The sequence below is a fragment of the Strix uralensis genome, unplaced genomic scaffold (genome assembly GCF_047716275.1).
Source record: "Strix uralensis isolate ZFMK-TIS-50842 unplaced genomic scaffold, bStrUra1 scaffold_250, whole genome shotgun sequence".
In the NCBI taxonomy this organism is placed as follows: domain Eukaryota; kingdom Metazoa; phylum Chordata; class Aves; order Strigiformes; family Strigidae; genus Strix; species Strix uralensis.
The window spans coordinates 27,748-47,098 of record NW_027436851.1 but is presented as its reverse complement, the minus strand read 5'-3'; the positions used below and the strand labels follow the sequence as shown (position 1 = coordinate 47,098).

Sequence of the window (19,351 nt, the reverse complement as noted above, 5' to 3'; positions counted from 1 at the left end):
TCGAGCTGCTTGTTAACCGAGGAGAGGTTAGGCCGATTCATTTTAGAGGATATACACAAATTTGGGCCGTTTCTGGGAAATTTTAAATATTTTTCCCTGTTCTCTAGGTCCTGCGTGAGGCTTGATATGTTCAAACTCTCCGGCTCCGCTGCAGGAGCTGCTGCTTTTCCTTACGGGTAGGAAGTTTTACTGCAGGGAATTCCCATCTTAATGCTTTCACTCGGGGCGGGGGGGAAAAAAAAAAAAAAGTGTGTTTCCAGTTTTCCTTGATGGAAAAGTCGTAAGTTCTCCTTGAAAATGTGTTAAAAGGGGATGGTGACCAGTTGGTGGTGGAAAATCAGCGAGGATCTGGTGAATGATTCGAAAACGTCAAATCCCGCCGGCTCACGCTGCCGGCGTCGCTCTCCCTGATGAGAAAATATCTTTTAAGATATTTTTAAGAGAAAATACTCTTTTATCTATTTTGGGGGAATATTTGGGGTTTTTTTGGCGTCGCAGCCCGTCTGAGAGGGGCGTCCCGTCCCCCTTCGGGAAGCGGTCGGGGATATGTGCTTCCAACTCCCAGTAAATCCAGAAAAACGCCGCCCCCCCTATTTCTTATCAATTTATAATCTTATTTATACAATTTATAATCTTATTTATACAATTTATAATCTTATTTATAAGCTTTTCAGCACTTCGGAGCGCAACGGCAGGCGCCGCTTTTCCCCGCTGATTTGTGTTCGGAACTGAAAAAGGCTCTTGGGGTGCGTCTCGGCGGGCTTTGGGGGGCCCCCCCCGGCGTGGGTTGTTGGGGGCGGGGAGGTGGGGCTGCGTTGAGGGGGTCAGTTGTGCATCCCAGCAGCCTGGTCTCCATGACAGCACGCTGCATCCTCGGCGCCGCTCGCAGCCAAAAGAAGCTACTCGGGCCTTTTACCAGCGAGGAGATGAACAGCGAGGGGGAAATCAGGCTTCGCCTTCGAGGGTTTTAAGGAATTCCAGAAGCCAGGAAGGATTTGGGGGGGTTGGTTTTGAAATCCGGCGGCGCTCGAGCGCCTGGATTTTGGGTTCTCACTTGAGTTGAGGCTCCTCAAGCCTCAGTGTGGACCCGTTGCTGGTGAACACCCCCCCCCCCCCATGGCATTTTGGGGGGTTTATGACCTCGCGGGGCTACGCGGGTGTCCCCGTCCTGCCGGGGTTTTACCCTTCACAGTGTGAACGTTCTGTATCCTCTGTCCTGTCCGTAGTGGGAGTTGGCAAAAGCGAGAGGTTAATAAAACACGAGCGCTCTTGAGGAGGTCCCAGCCACGCTGAGGCTAACGAGGGTTATTCCGAGGCGGGAGAAAGGGGAGGGAAGGCCAGGGCTGTGCCCAGCTGCCTCCAACGCCTTTTATTTTTTTTTTTTGCGAATAAATAGCGTCAGTAAACACCTCAACCTGGAGGTGTGCTCCAAGCAGGGGCTTTTGTTCCTGTCACGCGTCAAAATGGTGTTTTATTACGTCTTGGGCGCTGTGCGGAGCCCTAATTGCCACGATTGGGCTCCGGTTTACCCCCCGTTTATTCCCGTTAAACGACATCTCCCAAACGACCAGGGAGTTTTCGCTCCGTGAGGGTGTTTCATGCAGAACCCGACGCAGGTGACGGTCGCCTTTTAATTACGGTCGGATTGATGGAATCGACCGGATCGAGATGAACGCGGCGAAACTAAAACGCGTTGGGGTTAAATCCTTGGGAGAGCAGCAAAATGTGGGAGCGCCGATTCGGAGTTTGTTAAAAATAGCCACTTGTCGGTGGTATGTTCAGAATCTGGGCTGTTTGGCTGTTTCCTTTTTTAAGTCTCTGCGAGGGGGGAAAAAAAAAAAAAATTAAAAAAAAAATACGGGGAACTGTTTATATTTCAAATATTTAATAGTACCGCGAAAATAAAACATCCGTGGATTTACTTGCTGGGTTAGGGGTTGGTTTGCTTGGAAACGTGAGCACCGGGTGGATTTTGGGGAGGAATCCCTTAAACCCGCAGAAAGCAGCTGGGAGAGGCCGCGGCGTTCCTGCGGGTCCCCGGCATTGAAATGGAGATTTCCTCGATTCCCGGCGGGATTCTCGCAGACTCTGCAAATCCCTCAGAAACGATCATTTCCAGCTTGTTTCCCCGGAAGATGCTTTTCTTGTTGCCGGGTTTGCCCTCCTCACCCACTCAGCGCACCTTTTTTTTTTTTTTTTTTTTGCATAATAGATAAATCTCCCGGGATGCCAGAAAAAGAGGAGGATACTGGCGAAATGGGGGCTGTTTCCTTTTCCATCCCCACGCGTGTGATTCCCATTGTTGCTCCACGATTTATCAGTGTGCCTTGAGCTGTCAAAAATAGGTATTTTAGGGTTTTTTTTTTTTTTCCCCCTTCTAGAGCATAAACTGCATGTCCTCAACCCTGGAAGAAGTCCAGAAGTTCAATTAACGGTGATTTAAAGCCAAATAGGGGTTTCCATCAGGAGGGACAGTAACCGAGCCCCTCGTAGACCCTCTCACGGCGTCAGGAGCAGCCTGCTGCTTGATTTAATTTTGGTCTCGTGATTCCGGGGTTCATCCTGTATAAACAATGAAAATTATCTCCGTTTCGGTGAAGCTCCCGAGCGGGTCGTCCCTCCGAGGGGAACTTGTGGTGATTCCCGTGGAGCTTTGCCAAGGGCACGGGAATAACTTTTGGCCGTCGAGGCTGGAAATGAGCAAAAACCTCCCAAAACGACCCGTTTGGGGGATGAGAAACTTCAGCGGGCGCTCTGGGTTGAGCGCGTTGCGTCCCCGGTCGCCGTCCTCTCAGGAGGCTGGTGATAAATTCACGATCGATGCTGGGGAAAAAAACGTGCTGAGGAAAGATTTGGGACTTCCCTCGCTGCCGCCGCTGCGTGTAAACCCACCCGCGGGTGTGGGTATCCTCTGCCGGCTCTTCCCTGATCCTTTTTCAGTTTGGTTTTCCTCGCTGAGGAAAAAAAAAAATTTGGTTTTCCACCCGTTTGGAAGCTGCGCGTAGCAGCCCCTGGTCTTCGGGGGCTTCTCGCGTGTTTTTATCAATGACCCGGGTAAGAGGAAGCCTGAGAGAACCGAAGGAATAAAAGCAAACGTTAATAAAACCGAAAAACCGAAAAGAAAACATTTAATTGGTGGTGAGGATATAAACTCTGTGCGCTGGGCGTAATTCGAGCTTATTCTGCGGTGAGAGCACAAAACGTGGAGAGAATGAAAGGGATTCTGTCTGGAAGGAAAAAAAACCGTTTGCTCAACGTGAGTAAGACTTTCTGAAGTGACTTCAGCAGCTCCTGAAAATTACATTTTGCGCACCGGCCGGATCCCCTTAAAATTATTTTTTAAGGCTTTTTGAGTCATGGATGTGCGTTTTAACGGTATTTATTTTGTCTGGAGAGCGCGGGTGGGGGACGTCCCCTGCTCAGGGACGGCCGCGCTGCGTCGGCGTCAATTCTACTTCTCCACCTGCTCTAAAACGCTGCCCGGAGTTTAAGCCCGAGCCTTGGTGATTATTTTTTTTGTGCGCTTCCTTACTGGCTCCGGGCGTCCCCCGCGCGCCCCGCTCCTCCATTCCCCGCGTGACGTTGACCTTGTGGGACCGAACGTGGCGAGAAAACCCCAGCCTCGGCTCATTTCGTAAAGCTGGAGCAGAGACGCTCGGCCTGTTAGGCAGGAAACTAAATTTCACCGAAACTTTTTCACATTTTACCTTGTCCGTCTTTAAATTGTGACTTATTTCTGTTTTCTGGAGGCCGCTGCTCCCTGGGCAGAGCAGACTACGAAATAGTCTCGTGGGAGGAAGGTTTGTGCGCCCGGTGCCGGCAGGAGCAGCGATTGCGCTGGGCCTCCTGCGCCAGCCGGGCTCGTCCTAATCAATCTTAATTTCCCTTCAGAGGGAAAAGCCTTTCCGCGAGGTGCTCTGGTCATTTTTGGTTCTTTCATGAGCCGTAGATCGCAATTAGCCACGACTTGCCCTTGCAACGCCGTTCATACCTCCCTCTAAAAACCGCTCCTTGGTAGGCTGAGCCTTTTTTCACCCCCGTGCTGCGGCCTGAGCGGCTCCTGGGCTCGGAAGCCCCGTTTGCCCCGGGCCTCGTGCAGGTGATCCGTGGCGTTTCGGCGTCAAGGCCGGCGGCCGCGCTGGGCGCCTTGTCTTGGGCTGGCTCCGGCTTCCCAAAGTTATTGCAGCCGCTCCTGGGATGATACAAAATAACGTTCTAATCGTTATCTCTAATTACGAAGGGAAGCGAAATCACAGAGGAGCAACAATTGTAGCGTCTTAAATATGATAAACCAAAGAATAATTAAGAATTAGGCAGCCGGGACTCCCTGTCGCCGCCGCCTTGGGTTCTTGCCCCGTTGCCTCCCGGGGTGGGGGGGATCCCTCTGCCCCGGGCCCCCCTCGCTGGCCGGGAACGAGCCGTCAGGAAACGGTTCCTCAGGGTGAAAGTGAAACGCGGCCTTGCAGCCTCTGCCGAGGTGGGGGGAGTGACCTGCTGGGCTGGTTTTGCCACCAAACACCAAAAGTTTGGGCACATCCGAGGGGGAAATTGTGCTCCCACGATGCCGCGGGCTCTTTTCTTCCCTGTTTGCCAACAGTGGGCTGAAATCCCAAAGTCTGTTCACTTTTGGGGTGCCCATGCTCTGTGGGTCCTGCCTGGATTGATTTTTTTGGGGGGGGGTGTGTTGCTTTTCCTGATGGGAATAATCTGGGAATTAAGGACACGGCCTCTGCTGCGGGGTCAAAAACTGGATGTCCAGGCCCAAAGAGTGGTGGGGAACAGAGTTAAATCCGGTTGGCGGCCGGTCACGAGTGGTGTCCCCCAGGGCTGGGTTTTGGGGCCACTCCTGTTTAACATCTTTATCGATGGTCTGGACGAGGGGATCGAGTGCCCCCTCAGTCAGTTTGCAGATGACACCCAGTTGGGTGGGAGTGTTGATCTCTCGAGGGTAGGGAGGCTCTGCAGAGAGACCTGGCCAGGCTGGAGCGATGGGCTGAGCCCAACGGGAGGAGTTTCACTAAGGCCAAAGGCCGGGTGCTGCCCTTGGGCCACAACAACCCCCAGCAGGGCTACAGGCTGGGGGAGGAGTGGCTGGAGAGCTGCCAGTCAGAGAGGGACCTGGGGGGTGATTGATGGATAACGAGCCAGCGCTGTGCCCAGGTGGCCAAGAAGGCCAATGGCATCATCCTGGCTTGTATCAGCCCTAGCGTGGCCAGCAGGGACAGGGAAGGGATCTCACCCCTGTGCTCGGCCGCCCCTCGATGAGTGGGTTCAGTTTTGGGGCTCCTCACCCCAAAAAGGCCATTGAGGTGCTGGAATGTGGCCAGAGAAGAACGAAACTAGTGAAGGATCCAGAGAACAAGTCTTAGGAGGAGCAGCTGAGGGAACTGGGGGGGTTTAGTCTGGAGAAGAGGAGGCTGAGGGGAGACCTCCTGGCCCTCTGCAACTCCCTGAAAGGAGGGTGCAGAGAGGGGGGAGGAGTCTCTTGAGCCAAGGACCCAGCGGCAGGCCAAGAGGGAATGGCCTCAAGCTGCGCCAGGGCAGGGTCAGACTGGCTCTTAGGAAGGATTTCTTTGCAGAAGGGGCTGTTGGGCGTTGGAATGGGCTGCCCAGGGCAGGGGGGGAGTCCCCATCCCTGGAGGGGTTGAAGAGTCGGGTTGAGCCAGCGCTGAGGGATCTGGGGCAGTTGGGAACGGTCAGGGGGAGGTTCATGGTGGGGCTGGAGGAGCTCCAAGGGCTTTTCCAACCCCGATGATTCTGTGAAGGGAAACTTCCCCTCGTCTCCCCATTTTCCTGTCTTCGCCGGGACGTCGAGTTCATTTACGGCGGCGAAAAGCTTCTCCCCGCCCTTTCGCAGCGTCTTGACCGCGCGGGGTCTAAAAATAAGCCGACGTTGAGCCTTACGGTGTAATAAAACCGAGTCACGACGGCTGTTGGCACAAAGCATCCCCCGGTGTGGAGCGGGGCGAGCAGCCGCCGGAGCCGCTGCGGCGTCTGATGTTGTCGCCGGCGGTTCGGCACAGCTGTTACTGAAACGCTTAAAACAGAGCTTTTGCCAAAAATATGTTCTCCTGCGGTGCCGTAAACAAAACGTCGCTCAAGCGTGGAAGGAAAACGGGGCTGGAGAACGTCGCTGGGCGTCGGGAAGGTTCCTCGGTGCCGTGAAGAGCGGCGCGTCCTGGCTGCCTTTCCGCGAATTTCTTGCGCCGACGTGATTTTGCACGTCGCTGGTTAAAATAAATGTGAGGTGGTAACGCCAAAAGCAGCTTTTTTTCCCCCTCGTTTTGCTGTGTTTTACTAAACAGAAAGAAACCGCCTCGCCGAAGGCGACTTGCGAGTGAAAGCGCCGCGTGTTTTACCGTAATTTTTCAAAATTATTCACAAAGCGCGGTCGGAACCGCGTGTGTGCGCGTCGAACGCTGAACCCTCCCGGGCTGACACCACGCTAGGGGGGCGTCAAAATGGGATCAAATCCTTAAAATTATCTTTATTTTGAGGGGAAAAGAGTCGCGGCGGGGTTCGCTCGAAGCTCGTCGGCTTGTTTTTGGAACCTGCCCCCCGGAGCGGCGTTACGAGCGTGACTCGGACGTGAAATAACGCCCATAATGCTTCTTTTGACCTTTTTTTCATTTTTTAAAAAATTATTTTAGATTCCCAGATTTCCCTCCGCTCGCGGGTTTGCCACGTTCCTCGCGGAACAGCGCCCGGGTTAAAGTTTGAAAGCGTTTCCAGGATTTCTCGTGCTCATCCCTGTCACGGAACGTTGGCAAAATCCTTCTTTTAAGTGGCAAAAACAACGGGGAAAAGGGAATTCTAGAAGTTTGGGGAGGGGAAACCATGAAAACGTGTGGTTTTTTATATAAAAGCTCTTGTGAAGCAAAGTAACAACAGCGGTTTTTACATTTTTCAGGGTGGTGGTACCTTCCCACTTAAAGAATAATTCAAACGAACTCCACTTAAAGAATAATTAAAATTAACCCTTTTTGGTTTTTTTTATTGAAGAGCCTCAAATACAATTCCCCGGGCGCAGAGTTAACGCCCGTGAAACGCTCCCGTTCCCCTGTGACCTCGTATTTGAAAAGAGAAAAAGGCCACGGTGAGGTTCAAAATTTAAAACCCAAGAGAGTTTTAAATGCGTCGTAAAATCCTTGCGATAAAGGTATTTTTGGGGGTAAAAATAAGTGAAAAATAATATCTAGCGAGTGGGCGTGGCTGGGGGGAGGCGGAGAGCAGGCGCCGTCCTCCTGCGGTAGAGCTGCTGGAGGTTGAGAGAGTTGGTGTTTGCAATGAAACCAGCCCAGGGAGGGGATTGTTTTGGGTTAAAAAGGGGTGAAAATGGGCCGTTTCGGGTCACCGGTTGATCACCCGCTTGGGGTTACGGGTACGTCTTGGTGTCGTTCCGCCTCGACAACGGGGAAGATGCGTCAAGTCCAGCAGCGAAACGAATCCGGTAGCAAATCTGTTATTTCTCCAATTTTTTTGGTTTTCCCTCAAACCCGTTTAATCACTGCCATTTCTCCAGTTTTTTTGTTTTTCCTTGAACCCGTTTGATCGCCGTAATTTCTCTAATTTTTTGGTTTTCCTCGCTGTAATTTCTCTAATTTTTTGGTTTTCCTCGCCGTAATTTCTCTAATTTTTTGGTTTTCCTCGCCGTAATTTCTCCAATTTTTTTGATTTCCCCTCAAACCGGTTTGATCACTGTCATTTCTCCAGTTTTTTTGTTTTTCCTTGAACCCGTTTGATCGCCATAATTTCTCTAATTTTTTGGTTTTCCTCGCTGTAATTTCTCTAATTTTTTGGTTTTCCTCGCCGTAATTTCTCTAATTTTTATTTTCCCTCAAACCCATTTAATCACGTAATTTCTCCCAATTTTTTTGGTTTTCCCTCAAACCCATTTGATCACTGTCATTTCTCCAGTTTTTTTGTTTTTCCTTGCACCCGTTTGATCGCCGTAATTTCTCTAATTTTTTGGTTTTCCTCGCCGTAATTTCTCCAATTTTTTTGATTTTCCCTCAAACCTGTTTGATCACTGTAATTTCTCCAGTTTTTTTGTTTTTCCTTGAACCCGTTTGATCGCCGTAATTTCTCTATAATTTTTGGTTTTCCTCGCCGTAATTTCTCTAATTTTTATTTTCCCTCAAACCCATTTAATCACCGTAATTTCTCCAATTTTTTTGGTTTTCCCTCAAACCCGTTTAATCACCGTAATTTCTCCAATTTTTTTGTTTTCCCTCAAACCCGTTTGATCACTGTCATTTCTCCAATTTTTTGGTTTTTCCTCCTGTCCCAGATGCTCTGCCACCTCAGGGAGAATTTTGGCTGGAACTCGGGGGGGGGGAGAAAAAAAAAAACCTGTTATTTCTGGAATTGCTTCGGTGTTCCTAAATACTCAGCAGAGCTCCTGAAAGAGCGGAAAAATCAACCGAGGCGGCAGCAGCGTGTTCTCGGGGTGCGCTCCCCCGCTTACGGTCTGCTCCGGGGTAATTAGTTGAGTTTTGCTGGTGTATTTAGATGATTCATTTGCATCCTGAAAATAATTTTGCAGTCGGATTGTTCAAACCCCTGAACTTCAGCCCGTTAAAGGGGTGTTTATCCCGCAGCGAGTTTCCCCCATTTTTTAAATTTTTTTTTACGGTCTTCTGAGGTAGCTGACTTTTATCCCCACCCCCCCCCCCCCCCCCCCCCCCCCCCCTCCATCTCTCCTCCTCTGTGATTTTTATTAGTTGAGTCTCATTAGGGAGTTTCATACAAACCCTGCCCGGACCTCAGCTGTGGAGCAGATCTGAGGGAAAAAGGGGGAAACACCAAAAAAAAAAAAAGTAAAAAAAAAAACCACCAAACCCCCACCGTTTGCCAGACCTGGCCGTTAAAAACGGGTTTGCGAGGAGGTGGCCGGGTGCCAAGTCTCAGGTTATCGGCGGAAAAAATCCTCGATTCCACCTGTTTGAAGTGAAACGCCTCCGGGTACGTTTTGCCACAGTGGAAGTTTAGGGCTAAAAATATGTAAAAATGGGATTTTTTTTCAAGAAGAGGCATCCCCAAGTTGTGCAGGTGCCGGGATTCGCCTCCCGATGTCACAGCCGGGGTCGCCCGGTCACCGTTGCCCAAAACAAACCAAAAACCCACCGGGTTTGGGTTTTGGGGTGTAAACCCAAGCCCGGGGTTGGGAGAGCCGCCGGCAAAATCGATCCAGCGACGGGACGGCGGCGTCAGCATCATCCTCATCCTCCTCGGGGCTTGGTGGGGCGGGGTTGGGGAGCGAGGAGCAGCCCCCAGCTCCCTCCTGACGTCTCTGTCCCCTCTTTGCAGTTGACATGGATGATGAAGACGGCCGGTGCTTGCTAGATGTAATTTGGTGAGTAGCACCGCGGCTCCCGAATTCTGGGGGGACAACGCGGGGATGGGAGGGGGGGTTCTGGTCTGTAGACGCATCCCCAGGGCTTCTCCAGTGTCGGGGTGGGTCCCCCAGAGCCAAACGCCCCCCCCACCCCACCCCGGAGCGTCCCAGAGGCGCTGCAGATGTACGAACCCCACCTGAGCGGGGGGTTTGAGGGAGCTGGGAGGGTTTTGGGGGGGGGGGAGGTAGGGGAGCTGGGAGGGTTTGGGGGGGTTTGGGGGAGCTGGGAGGGTTTTGGGGGAACCGGGTGAGTTTTATGGAGTTTCGGGGGAGCTGGGAGGGTTTGGGGGGAGCTGGGAGAGTTTTGGGAGGGTTTGGGGGGAGCTGGGAGAGTTTTGGGAGGGTTTGGGGGGAGCTGGGAGAGTTTTGGGAGGGTTTGGGGGGGACTGGGAGAGTTTAGGGGGGTTTGGGGGGAGCTGGGAGAGTTTTAGGGGAGCTGAGAGAGTTTTGGGGGAGCTGGGAGAGTTTTGGGAGGGTTTGGGGGGAACTGGGAGAGTTTTAGGGGAGCTGGGAGGGTTTGGGGGGAACTGGGAGAGTTTTGGGAGGGTTTGGGGGAACTGGGAGAGTTTAGGGGGGTTTTGGGGGAGCTGGGGGGGCTCCAGGGATAGTTTGGGGGAGCTGAGAGAGTTTTGGGAGGGTTTGGGGGGGAGCTGGGAGAGTTTAGGGGGGTTTTGGGGGAGCTGAGAGAGTTTTGGGAGAGCTGGGAGAGTTTTGGGAGGGTTTGGGGGGGACTGGGAGAGTTTAGGGGGGTTTGGGGGGAGCTGGGGGGGCTCCAGGGATAGTTTGGGGGAGCTGAGAGAGTTTTGGGAGGGTTTGGGGGGGAGCTGGGAGAGTTTAGGGGGGTTTGGGGGGAGCTGGGAGAGTTTAGGGGGGTTTGGGGGGAGCTGGGAGGGCTCCAGGGATAGTTTGGGGGAGCTGAGAGAGTTTGGGGGGTGGGGGGTGGGGAAGCTGAGAGGGGTTTGGGGGAAGTTTTGGGGGAGCTGAGAGAGTTTAGAGGGGTTTTGGGGGGAACTGGGAGAGTTTTGGGGGGGTTGGGGGAGCTGGGAGGGCTCCGGGCGGCTGTGCCGGAGGTTTTCCACGAGGAGAGACCGTCCGCGCGTCCCGCGTTTTGCTTGTCCCGGTTCTAACGTGACCGAGTCCCGTCCCGCGGGGGTTTTGCCAACAATCGGGGCTTTTTTGGTTGCTCCGACCCTGCGCCACCGGGGAAGCTCCTCAGCGGGGCGCCCAAACAATTATTTTCTTTTTGGACAAACGGCCCATTTTTGGCTTATTCTCCAATTTTATTGCGCTGATGAAACTTTTGGGGATGGGAGCTTGGCAGAACTAACCGGGGCACAGGGAACCAGCTCCACCCCGACGCGTCTCGACCCCGAAGCGTCGCCGCCGCGGTGGCTCGGGAGCGTTTCGGGGCGGGGGGGGGGGGGGACGTTGGGGCGTTAACGAGCGTTTCGGGGGGGACGTTGGGGCGTTAACGAGAACCACGCGGCGGGTCACGTGGCGCCTCCCCTAAACGCTTTCGTCTGTTGTTTTCCAGCGATCCTCAGGCCTTGAACGATTTTTTACATGGATCCGAAAAGGTGAGCGATGACTCGGTTCTATTCACCAAAAATTTAACACAAACCAACCTCCTCCTTGATTTTTTTTTTTTAAATATAAAAAAATTAATTTTTACTGAAGAAACAAACCCCCAAGTTCAGCATCCTTTAGGTTTTAAGGACTTTTTAGGACCCCGGCCGAGCGCCCCCGGGGCAAATCTCAGCCCGGCGGCTCCCGCTGCTGCCCGTGTGGAGCAACCAGCCGGGTTTTGGGGCATTTTGAGCCAAATTGGGGTCCCTGCCGGCAGGAGACGGGGACGGGGAGGGACGTTGCCCCACCGCTGCCCCGGGGCAGAGCTCAGCAATTCCCAGGGGCTGCCCAGCACCAACTGCAATCATTTTTATTTTTTTTTTATTATTTTTTTTTAAATTTTTTTTTTCGTACTATATCTAAAGAAAGTAAATAAAATCTTTTTAATTACAGATTGACAGTGATGATCTCCTGGACAACACAGGAGATGCAGCCAGTGCCTTTTTTGAAGGTGCTGGGGTATGTATTTTTTTAATTTATGCTTGGGGAACATCAGCTTAGAAACCTTTCCCTTTTTTTGTTCTTTTTTTTTTTTCCTTTTTTTTCCCTTTTTTTGTTGGTTGTTTTTTTTTTTTTTTTTTGTGTTTCGTAGGCTCGTTTTTCATCCATTTCCCAAATCTAGCAAAAAAAGGCAGGACGCAGGGCTTATTCCCCAAGACTTAGCGAGAAATAACCCCGACGTACATCCGGGGGAGAGAAAAGTCGTTTTCACACACAAATCCCAAACCCAACTCTGAGGCCGAGCCGGAGAAAGCTGCAGCCTCAGCGGTGGCAAAGATCGTTTGGGAGAACTCTTAAAAAAAAAGAATTTGGTGTGAAGAAAAACCCCGTTTCTGTCCGTTGCTCCCTCGCCTTGCGCCCGCCGCCGCAGCGGAGGGAAAATGGAATTAAATGCTAAAAATCCTCTTTTTTTATCCTTTTCCCCCACGAGCATGGGTTACTCTGCATGGATACCATTCAAGCATGATTTTTTTTATTATTATTTTTTCTCTATTTCCAGTTACATTGTAATAAGAGTCTTTAATTATTTTTTTGTTGTTGTTTATGTTTTTCCTCCATTGCGCTTTATTTTTCACAAAGATTTCAGGTGAAGCTGCCGATGCTTTATCCTTCACCTAGCGGTCGAGGTTCGCTTCTACTTTGATTGTTTGAATTTTATTTTTATAACCCCGAGCAGAGCTGTGTTTTACGAAACGCCGGCACAGGCCGCGTGGTGCTTTTTCTCTTATTTCCGCGGTTCTTCCAGGAAATAACGGAATAAAAAAACAACAATTCCTTCCGACACTATAGTGGGGCAACACCCCGCAGCGCATCCAAGTCCCCTGGGCTGCCGCTTGCTCATCTCCCCCAAGAAAAGGGCTGGGTTATCCTGGAATTTTGGGAAATTTGGGAATCCCATCCCAACAGCAGCTTTTGTTTTTACGAGTCGGGGAAGGGAGGGATGAGCTCTGAGCTCTGACTTTTTGTGGCGTAACGCTCGAAAAGGCCGAGTTTTTAGCCCATCCGTGAGACCGGCCCGTCTCGCCAGCGATGCTGCGCGTCGATTTGGGCTCGCCCTGCCGGCCGCTCGGCTCGCGAGAGCCGTTGACTAGAAGCCCTTTTCTGCGCTCGAGCTCAACGCTTTCTTCTTTTTTTCTCCCCCTCCGCCCGCTCTTTGCCAGCTGCACGTCCAAGAGGCCTCTGGCAACCACCTGAGCACTGAGCCGAGCCAACCCACCACCAGCGTGGACCTCGATTTTTTGGAAGATGACATCCTGGGCTCGCCGGCCAGCGCCGGGGCGAACTTGCCCAACTCGGAGCAACCCTGCGACATCCTCCAGCAGAGCCTTCAAGAGGCCAATATCACCGAGCAGACGCTGGAGGCTGAGGCCGAGCTGGATCTGGGTTCTTTCCAGTTGCCCACCCTTCAGCCTGTGGTGCAGGCGGGCTCCGACGGCGCCCCGCAGATCTTTTCTGGCGGCGCCGACCTCATCGGCTTGCAGCAACCCGCCGTCCTGACGCACCAGGCTTTGGTGCAGCAGTCGGTGGGCGCCGAGGTGGTCAACAAAACCATCAGTGTTCAACCTTTCCTTCAACAAGTTGGGTTGGGCAACGTCACCATCCAACCCATCTCTAATCTTCAGGGTTTGCCCAACGGTAGCCCTGGGGGGACACTGGGCATCGGGCCTATCCAAGTAGTTGGCCAACAAGTGATGGCCATCAATCAGCCGGCCCAACAGATCATCGCCAAGCAGGTTCAGCCCTCGGGAGTGGCCACCATGCCAGTGGGCAGCTACATCACCCAAACGGCGCCCGAGCAGCAGCAGGTCACACTGGCCTCCACGGGGGTTTCTCCGCAAAACGCCGGCCTCGTCATCCAAAAGAACGTACCGACGGTGGCCACCACGACGCTCAACGGCAACTCCATGTTCGGCAACGTCTCGGGGACCCAGGGCTCCCAACCGCTCACCGTCACCTCCAACCTGAGCAGCCCTTTGGTGCAGGCCCAGAACGTCATCATCCACCGGACGCCCACCCCAATTCAACCCAAACCCGCCGGCGTCCTGCAGCAGAAGCTCTACCAGATCACCCCCAAACCCTTCGGCCCCAACAACACCACCTTGACCATCCAGAACGAAGCCGCCCTGCAGCAGCAAAAGGCCCAACAGAACTTGACCTTCATGGCCGGCAAACCCGGGCAGAACGTGGTGCTGTCGGGCTTCCCCCAGGGCCTCCCTGCCAACGTCTTCAAGCAGCCGCCGCCGCAGCAACAAGCCCTCAGCAAACCCATGAGCGTCCACCTGCTAAACCAGAGCAGCAGCATCGTCATCCCGGCGCAGCACGTCCCCCAGGCCATGCTGCAGGGTCAAAACCAGTTCTTGCTCCCCGGGCAACTGGCGGGGGCTTCCGCCGTGCAGCTCCCGCAGCAGCTCTCCGCCTTGCCGGCAAACATGGGGGGACAAATCCTGACCACCTCGCACCCCGGCGGGCAAGCCCACATCATCACGAGCCAAGGGCCCGGCGGGCAACTGATCACCAACCAAGCTTTGCCGGCGCAGATCCTCACCAACCAGAACATCGCCGGCCAGCTGAACCTGGGCCAGGTTCTCACCTCCCAGAACGCCCACGGCACCGCTCACATCCTCTCGGCCCCCATCCAGCTCCAACCCGGGCAAGTGGGCCAGCCGGCGCTTTTCCAGATGCCCGTTTCCTTGGCTGGCAGTTTGACCACTCAAAGCCAACCCTCCGTAGCCACTTCTTTAGGCCAAACTGGCCAAACGGTGATCCAGGGTGTGACGTTACCCAACCAGGTGGCCATGCTCAACGCCACCGAGAACCTGGGCCAGGCCGTCAGCATCCAAACCTCGGCTACTAGCCAGAGCCTGGGCCTCGGCCAGCCCCAACCGGCCTCGGGAGCCAGCTTGTTGCCCGCCACCGACCAATCCTCCATCCTCACCGTCCAAACCGCCGCTCAACCGCCCGCCCCGCTGCAGCTCAACGTCCCGCCGCCGCCTCCGCCGCCGCCCGCCCAGCAGCCAGGGACTTCCCAGCCCAGCCCCAGCCTGGCCTCCAGCCCAGAGAAGATCATCCTGGGCCAGGCGGCCGCCGGACCCGTCATCAACCAGGACTCCATGCAGATGTTCCTGCAGCAGGCAAGTACAAGCCCCCCCGGCCACGTTTGTAGCCCGTGGGGTGTTTGGAGAGTGTGGGGGGAGCTCTGAGAGCCCCGTTTTTGCGCTTGCTTCGCGCGCTGCACGTGCCGGGAGCGCTCCCTGCGTGGCCTTAATGTCTTGATGTTGTCTCTTCCCATCGTGGGGTGATTCTCACCCTCAAGTAGGTCTTTAAATTTATTTTAAGCTGCCGGGAGTGATGAGTGGGGCTCAAGGCGCAGCCTTAAGTCTTTGACTTCATCTCTTCCTGTCGTGGGGTGATTCTCACCCTCAAGTAGGTCTTTAAATTTATTCCAAGCCTCCAGGAGCAATGAGCGGGGCTCAAGGTGCAGCCTTAAGTCTTGACATTGTCTCTTCCCATCGTGGGGTGATTCCCACCCTCGAGTAGGTCTTTAAATTTATTTTAAGCTGCCAGGAGCGATGAGCGGGGCTCAAGGCACAGCCTTAAGTCTTGACATTGTCTCTTCCCATCATGGGGTGATTCCCACCCTCGAGTAGGTCTTTAAATTTATTTCAACCCTCCGGGAGCAGCGAGTGGGGCTCAAGGCGCAGCCTTAAGTCTTGACATCGTCTCTTCCCATCGTGGGGTGATTCTCACCCTCGAGTAGGTCTTTAAATTTATTCCAAGCCTCCAGGAGCAATGAGCGGGGCTCAAGGTGCAGCCTTAAGTCTTGACATTGTCTCTTCCCATCGTGGGGTGATTCCCACCCTCGAGTAGGTCTTTAAATTTATTTTAAGCTGCCAGGAGCGATGAGCGGGGCTCAAGGCACAGCCTTAAGTCTTGACATTGTCTCTTCCCATCGTGGGGTGATTCCCACCCTCGAGTAGGTCTTTAAATTTATTCCAAGCCGCCGGGAGTGGCGGGCGGGGCCGCTCTGTGCGTAGCCGGTGCCACGACCTTGACTTTGGAGCAAGGAGCCGGTGACGGGTCCCTCCGTGTCGCCGAAGCCACCGCAGAGGGGTGGGCACAGACCCGGCCTCCGTCTGCGGCGCGGGGTCGAGCTCAGCCCGTGGCCTCGCTCCTGCTTTCCCGCTCGGGGCTCTTGACCCTCGTTAGCTCGAGTCAGACCTCGAAAATTAACGAATCGGGCAGCTCCGGGCAGAAGGCGAGCAGCCGCTCGTGGCGAGAGGCCGCGGCGGCGCCGGGGGTCAAGGTCGGGCCGTGCCGTCTCCTCCCGGCCGGGTGAAGCCTTCGGTGACGTTTCGGACGCCGGATTGGACCCGTTGGGGGGTTTTAGTCTGGAATTTGTATTTGCGAAGGTGGGCGCTGGGCCCGGGCCTGCCCCGTCCGGCGGGGAGGGAACGGGGAGAGCGAGCGCTGCGCTGGGCTTGTTGTCGTTGTTCCAGGAGTTACTGCGGTTAGTTCACTCGTTAGTTCACTCGTTAGTTCACTGGTTATTACAGTTATTTCAATAGTTATTTCACTGGTTATTTCAAAGCTTTAAAATTCTCCTTTGAACTCTTCTGGCGTAAGTAGGAGCACGGATGCAGCCCGTGGGGGGTCAGGCTCAGGGGTGACAAGTCGCCTCCGGGGTTTCAGCCCCAGGAAAACCCAGAGGGTGCCGGGGACCAAAGGCAGTTGGAGACGTCAGCGATCCCCCCCCCCCGAGATTGGGAAATGGAGGAAACCCCCCCTGGGAATAGGGAAACGAATAGGGAAACCCCTCTGGGAATAGGGAAGCACACACCCCCCCCCCCTAGGAACAGGGAGACCCTCCTGGGAATAGGGAAACACCCCTGGGAATAGGGAAACCCCCCCTGGGAATAGGGAGACACCCCTGGGAATAGGGAAACCCCCCTGGGAATAGGGAAACCCCCCCCTCTAGGAACAGGGAGACCCTCCTGGGAATAGGGAAAACCCATGGGAATAGGGAAACCCCCCCTGGGAATAGGGAGACACCCCTGGGAATAGGGAAACCCCCCTGGGAATAGGGAAACCCCCCCCCCTCTAGGAACAGGGAGACCCTCCTGGGAATAGGGAAAACCCATGGGAATAGGGAAACCCCCCCTGGGAATAGGGAAACCTTCCTGGGAATAGGGAGACACCCCTGGGAATAGGGAAACACCCCCCCCCCAAGGATCAGGGAGAGCCTCCTGGGAATAGAGAAAACCGCCCCCCCCCTAGGAACAGGGAGACCCCCCTGGGAATAGGGAAAACCCACCCCCCCCCCAGGAACAGGGAGACCCTCCTGGGAATGGAGAAACCCCCCCCTGGGAATAGGGAGACCCCCCTGGGAATAGAGAAACCCCCCTGGGAATAAGGAAACCTGGGCCCTGTGCTGCCTTTGCCGTTTGACGCCGGTTGGGTGCCGGGTGCCCTCAGCACGTGGCCGTGGCGGCGCGGGGGTTTTTCTCCTCTGCCTCCCAGTAGGATTTTTTTCCCAGGAAGTACCTAAATCTGCGATTTTGTGGGTCAGAGGCGCCGCGTCCCGCTGCCTCCCTGCAAAGTCCCTCTGCCACCTCCAGAGCGAGCTCTTCTCCTCGCCGACACCCTCCTGCCTCTCCCATCAGCCCTCAGCCGCCCTCAGCGTGTACATCTGGCCGCGGTTTTCCCTTCGGAAGCCGGGAAAAACGCGCGAATGGAGGTGGCACGAGGTAGGCGAAGGAGGAAGACCCGTAAACATACCCCGCACCCGGAGGAAAAAACAGCCCGGCAGCGACAAACCGCGCGCTGGAGCGTCAACGCATCTCCTGGCGTTTTTCTTTTTCGCCTTGTCTTTTTTTTTTTTTTAAAGTTTTTAACCTCTCCCCCAGGTCCGGTTTCCTCCACCGGATCGCCGCGTGGCCAGCGAAAGGGTTTTTTTGCTCCTGGAGCGAAGTGGCCGCGTTGGCTCCGCTCGCCAGGGCAGGAGGGAGCGGGCAGAAGCGCTCGAGCGCTGGGCGATGCCCCCGCCCCCCCGCCGCCCCCCCCCCGCGGCGCAGAATTAAGCGAAAGCTGGTAAATTCACAGTTTGGTGGCCCGCCTGGGGGTGTTCTCAGCCCTCACACAGGGGCTCCGGGCTGTGGCCAAAGTCGGGGGGGGGGGGGGGGCGCTCCGGGAGACCGTGGCCGCCACTCTCCACCCCCCGCCGTCCCCCCGTCCCCCCCGTCCCTCTGTCCGTCCCCCCCCCCGAGCTCCGGCTGCTCCCGCTTGCCTGCACTAACCCTGACAGCTGCTGCCACCCTGCGCTGCTTTTCCTCCTCTTCCTCTCCCTTTTGGGCCCTGACAGAGGTTTCATTATTTTTATATTTTTCCCCCCAAAATTCATTATTTCCGTAGCCATTAGGAACTCCCATAACGGCGATAAAAGGGATATTTTGAGGCAGAACGCAGCTCCCGGAGGGGGAATCCCTCCCCAGAAATTTTGAACAACGGGACGCTGCGGGAGGACTCACATTAACCTCTCACGTTAATTAGTCCCCTCATTAATTAGTCCTCGTTAGCCGGCTCTGGGGACCCCCTGGTCACGGATCCCCTTCCCCAGGGGAGCAGCAGCCTCAGATTTGCAGCGGTGGGGAGGGAGGCCGGGGAGCATCCCAGCATCGCTCCAGCCAGTCTGGGAGCAGCAATAAGGGCGTTTTGGGGGAAAAAAACCTAGAAAACGCTTCTTCCCCCGGTCTCCCAGGGAGGCTGGGAGGGCTGAGCCCCACGCTGGGCTAACGCGGAGCCGTTTGGGAAGCCCGAGCGCGGTTGGGCTAGCTGCCCTGCTGCCACTTTTTCCCTTCTTCTGGCCCTAAAAATGCTTTTAAAAAGCGCCGGGGGGGCTCCAGGGGGGGGGTGTTAGGGCAGAGCAAGGGGCTCGTTAGGGCAGGAGGCAGAGGGGCTCCGCCAGCCCCTTTCAGTAGCCCGTGGGCAACCTCTGAGGGCAAACACTCCTTCCTGAGCCTGGACTAACTTCTGCCTCTTTCCTTCTCTGTTGCAGTTACCCGCAGGGCAGCAGAAGCTCCCTGGAGCCTCCCCGTCCCCGTCCCCTTCGCTACCTCCTCCTCCCCTGGGGGAGAGCCCGCAGCTCTCGGCCGCCCACCTCCCCCAAATTCAATCCCCCCACCCCTCCCGTCCCCCTTCCCAACCCCAACCCCTCTCCCGCCCCCCATCCCGTCCCCACTCGCGTCCCCCTTCCCAACCTCAGACCCTCTCCCGGCCCCCCTCGGAGCCGCTTTCCCGCTCCTGCACCCCGCAAGCCCCCGTGCCGGGCCTCTACGTCATCCAAAACCAATTAGCCTCGTCCCCCCTCGGGGGGGGGCAGCACCCTTTGCGCCCCCCCTCCCAACCCCCTTTCCAACCGCCGCCGGCGGAACCCCCCGCGCCGACATCTCTCCCCGTCCCGCTGCCGACGCCAGCGGAGGCCCAACACGCTCCTTCCCCCCATTTCCAACTGCAGTTTCCCCCCCAGGGGCAAATCAAACCCCCCACTCCCACCCACACTCTCCATTTAACCACGGAGCAACCCCGGAACTTCCCGATGGTCCCAAACCAATTCCCGACCCTCCCGGCCGCCCCCAACCCCGCTCCTCAGCCGAAGCAAATCCTGGACAGGTTCCAGCAGGTAATTAAGCGCCGTCGAGGGGAGCCCGCGCGGCCACAAGCTCCCCCCCCCACCCCAATTCAACCCAAAATCAGAAGCAAAACCCCGGCTGGTTCCTCCCCGCGGAGCTGAACCAGGCGCCGCTTCCTCGCCGCAGCCCCGAGTGGTTTTTT

The 19,351-nt window shown here is 55.3% G+C and overlaps 1 protein-coding gene across 2 annotated transcripts in view; it reads left to right on the top strand.

The window, feature by feature from the left end:
- Positions 1 to 19,351, top strand: part of BICRA (BRD4 interacting chromatin remodeling complex associated protein) — a 34,739-nt gene that overhangs the window by 6,822 nt on the left and 8,566 nt on the right. The window contains exons 2-6 of one of the 2 annotated variants that reach the window (XM_074857641.1): positions 9,310 to 9,355; positions 10,932 to 10,974; positions 11,417 to 11,482; positions 12,685 to 14,655; positions 18,576 to 19,199. In XM_074857641.1, coding sequence (XP_074713742.1) covers positions 9,310 to 9,355; positions 10,932 to 10,974; positions 11,417 to 11,482; positions 12,685 to 14,655; positions 18,576 to 19,199 — 2,750 coding nt within the window. The remainder of the gene's footprint in view (positions 1 to 9,309; positions 9,356 to 10,931; positions 10,975 to 11,416; positions 11,483 to 12,684; positions 14,656 to 18,575; positions 19,200 to 19,351) is intronic. The other variant, XM_074857642.1, reaches the window with a different exon arrangement.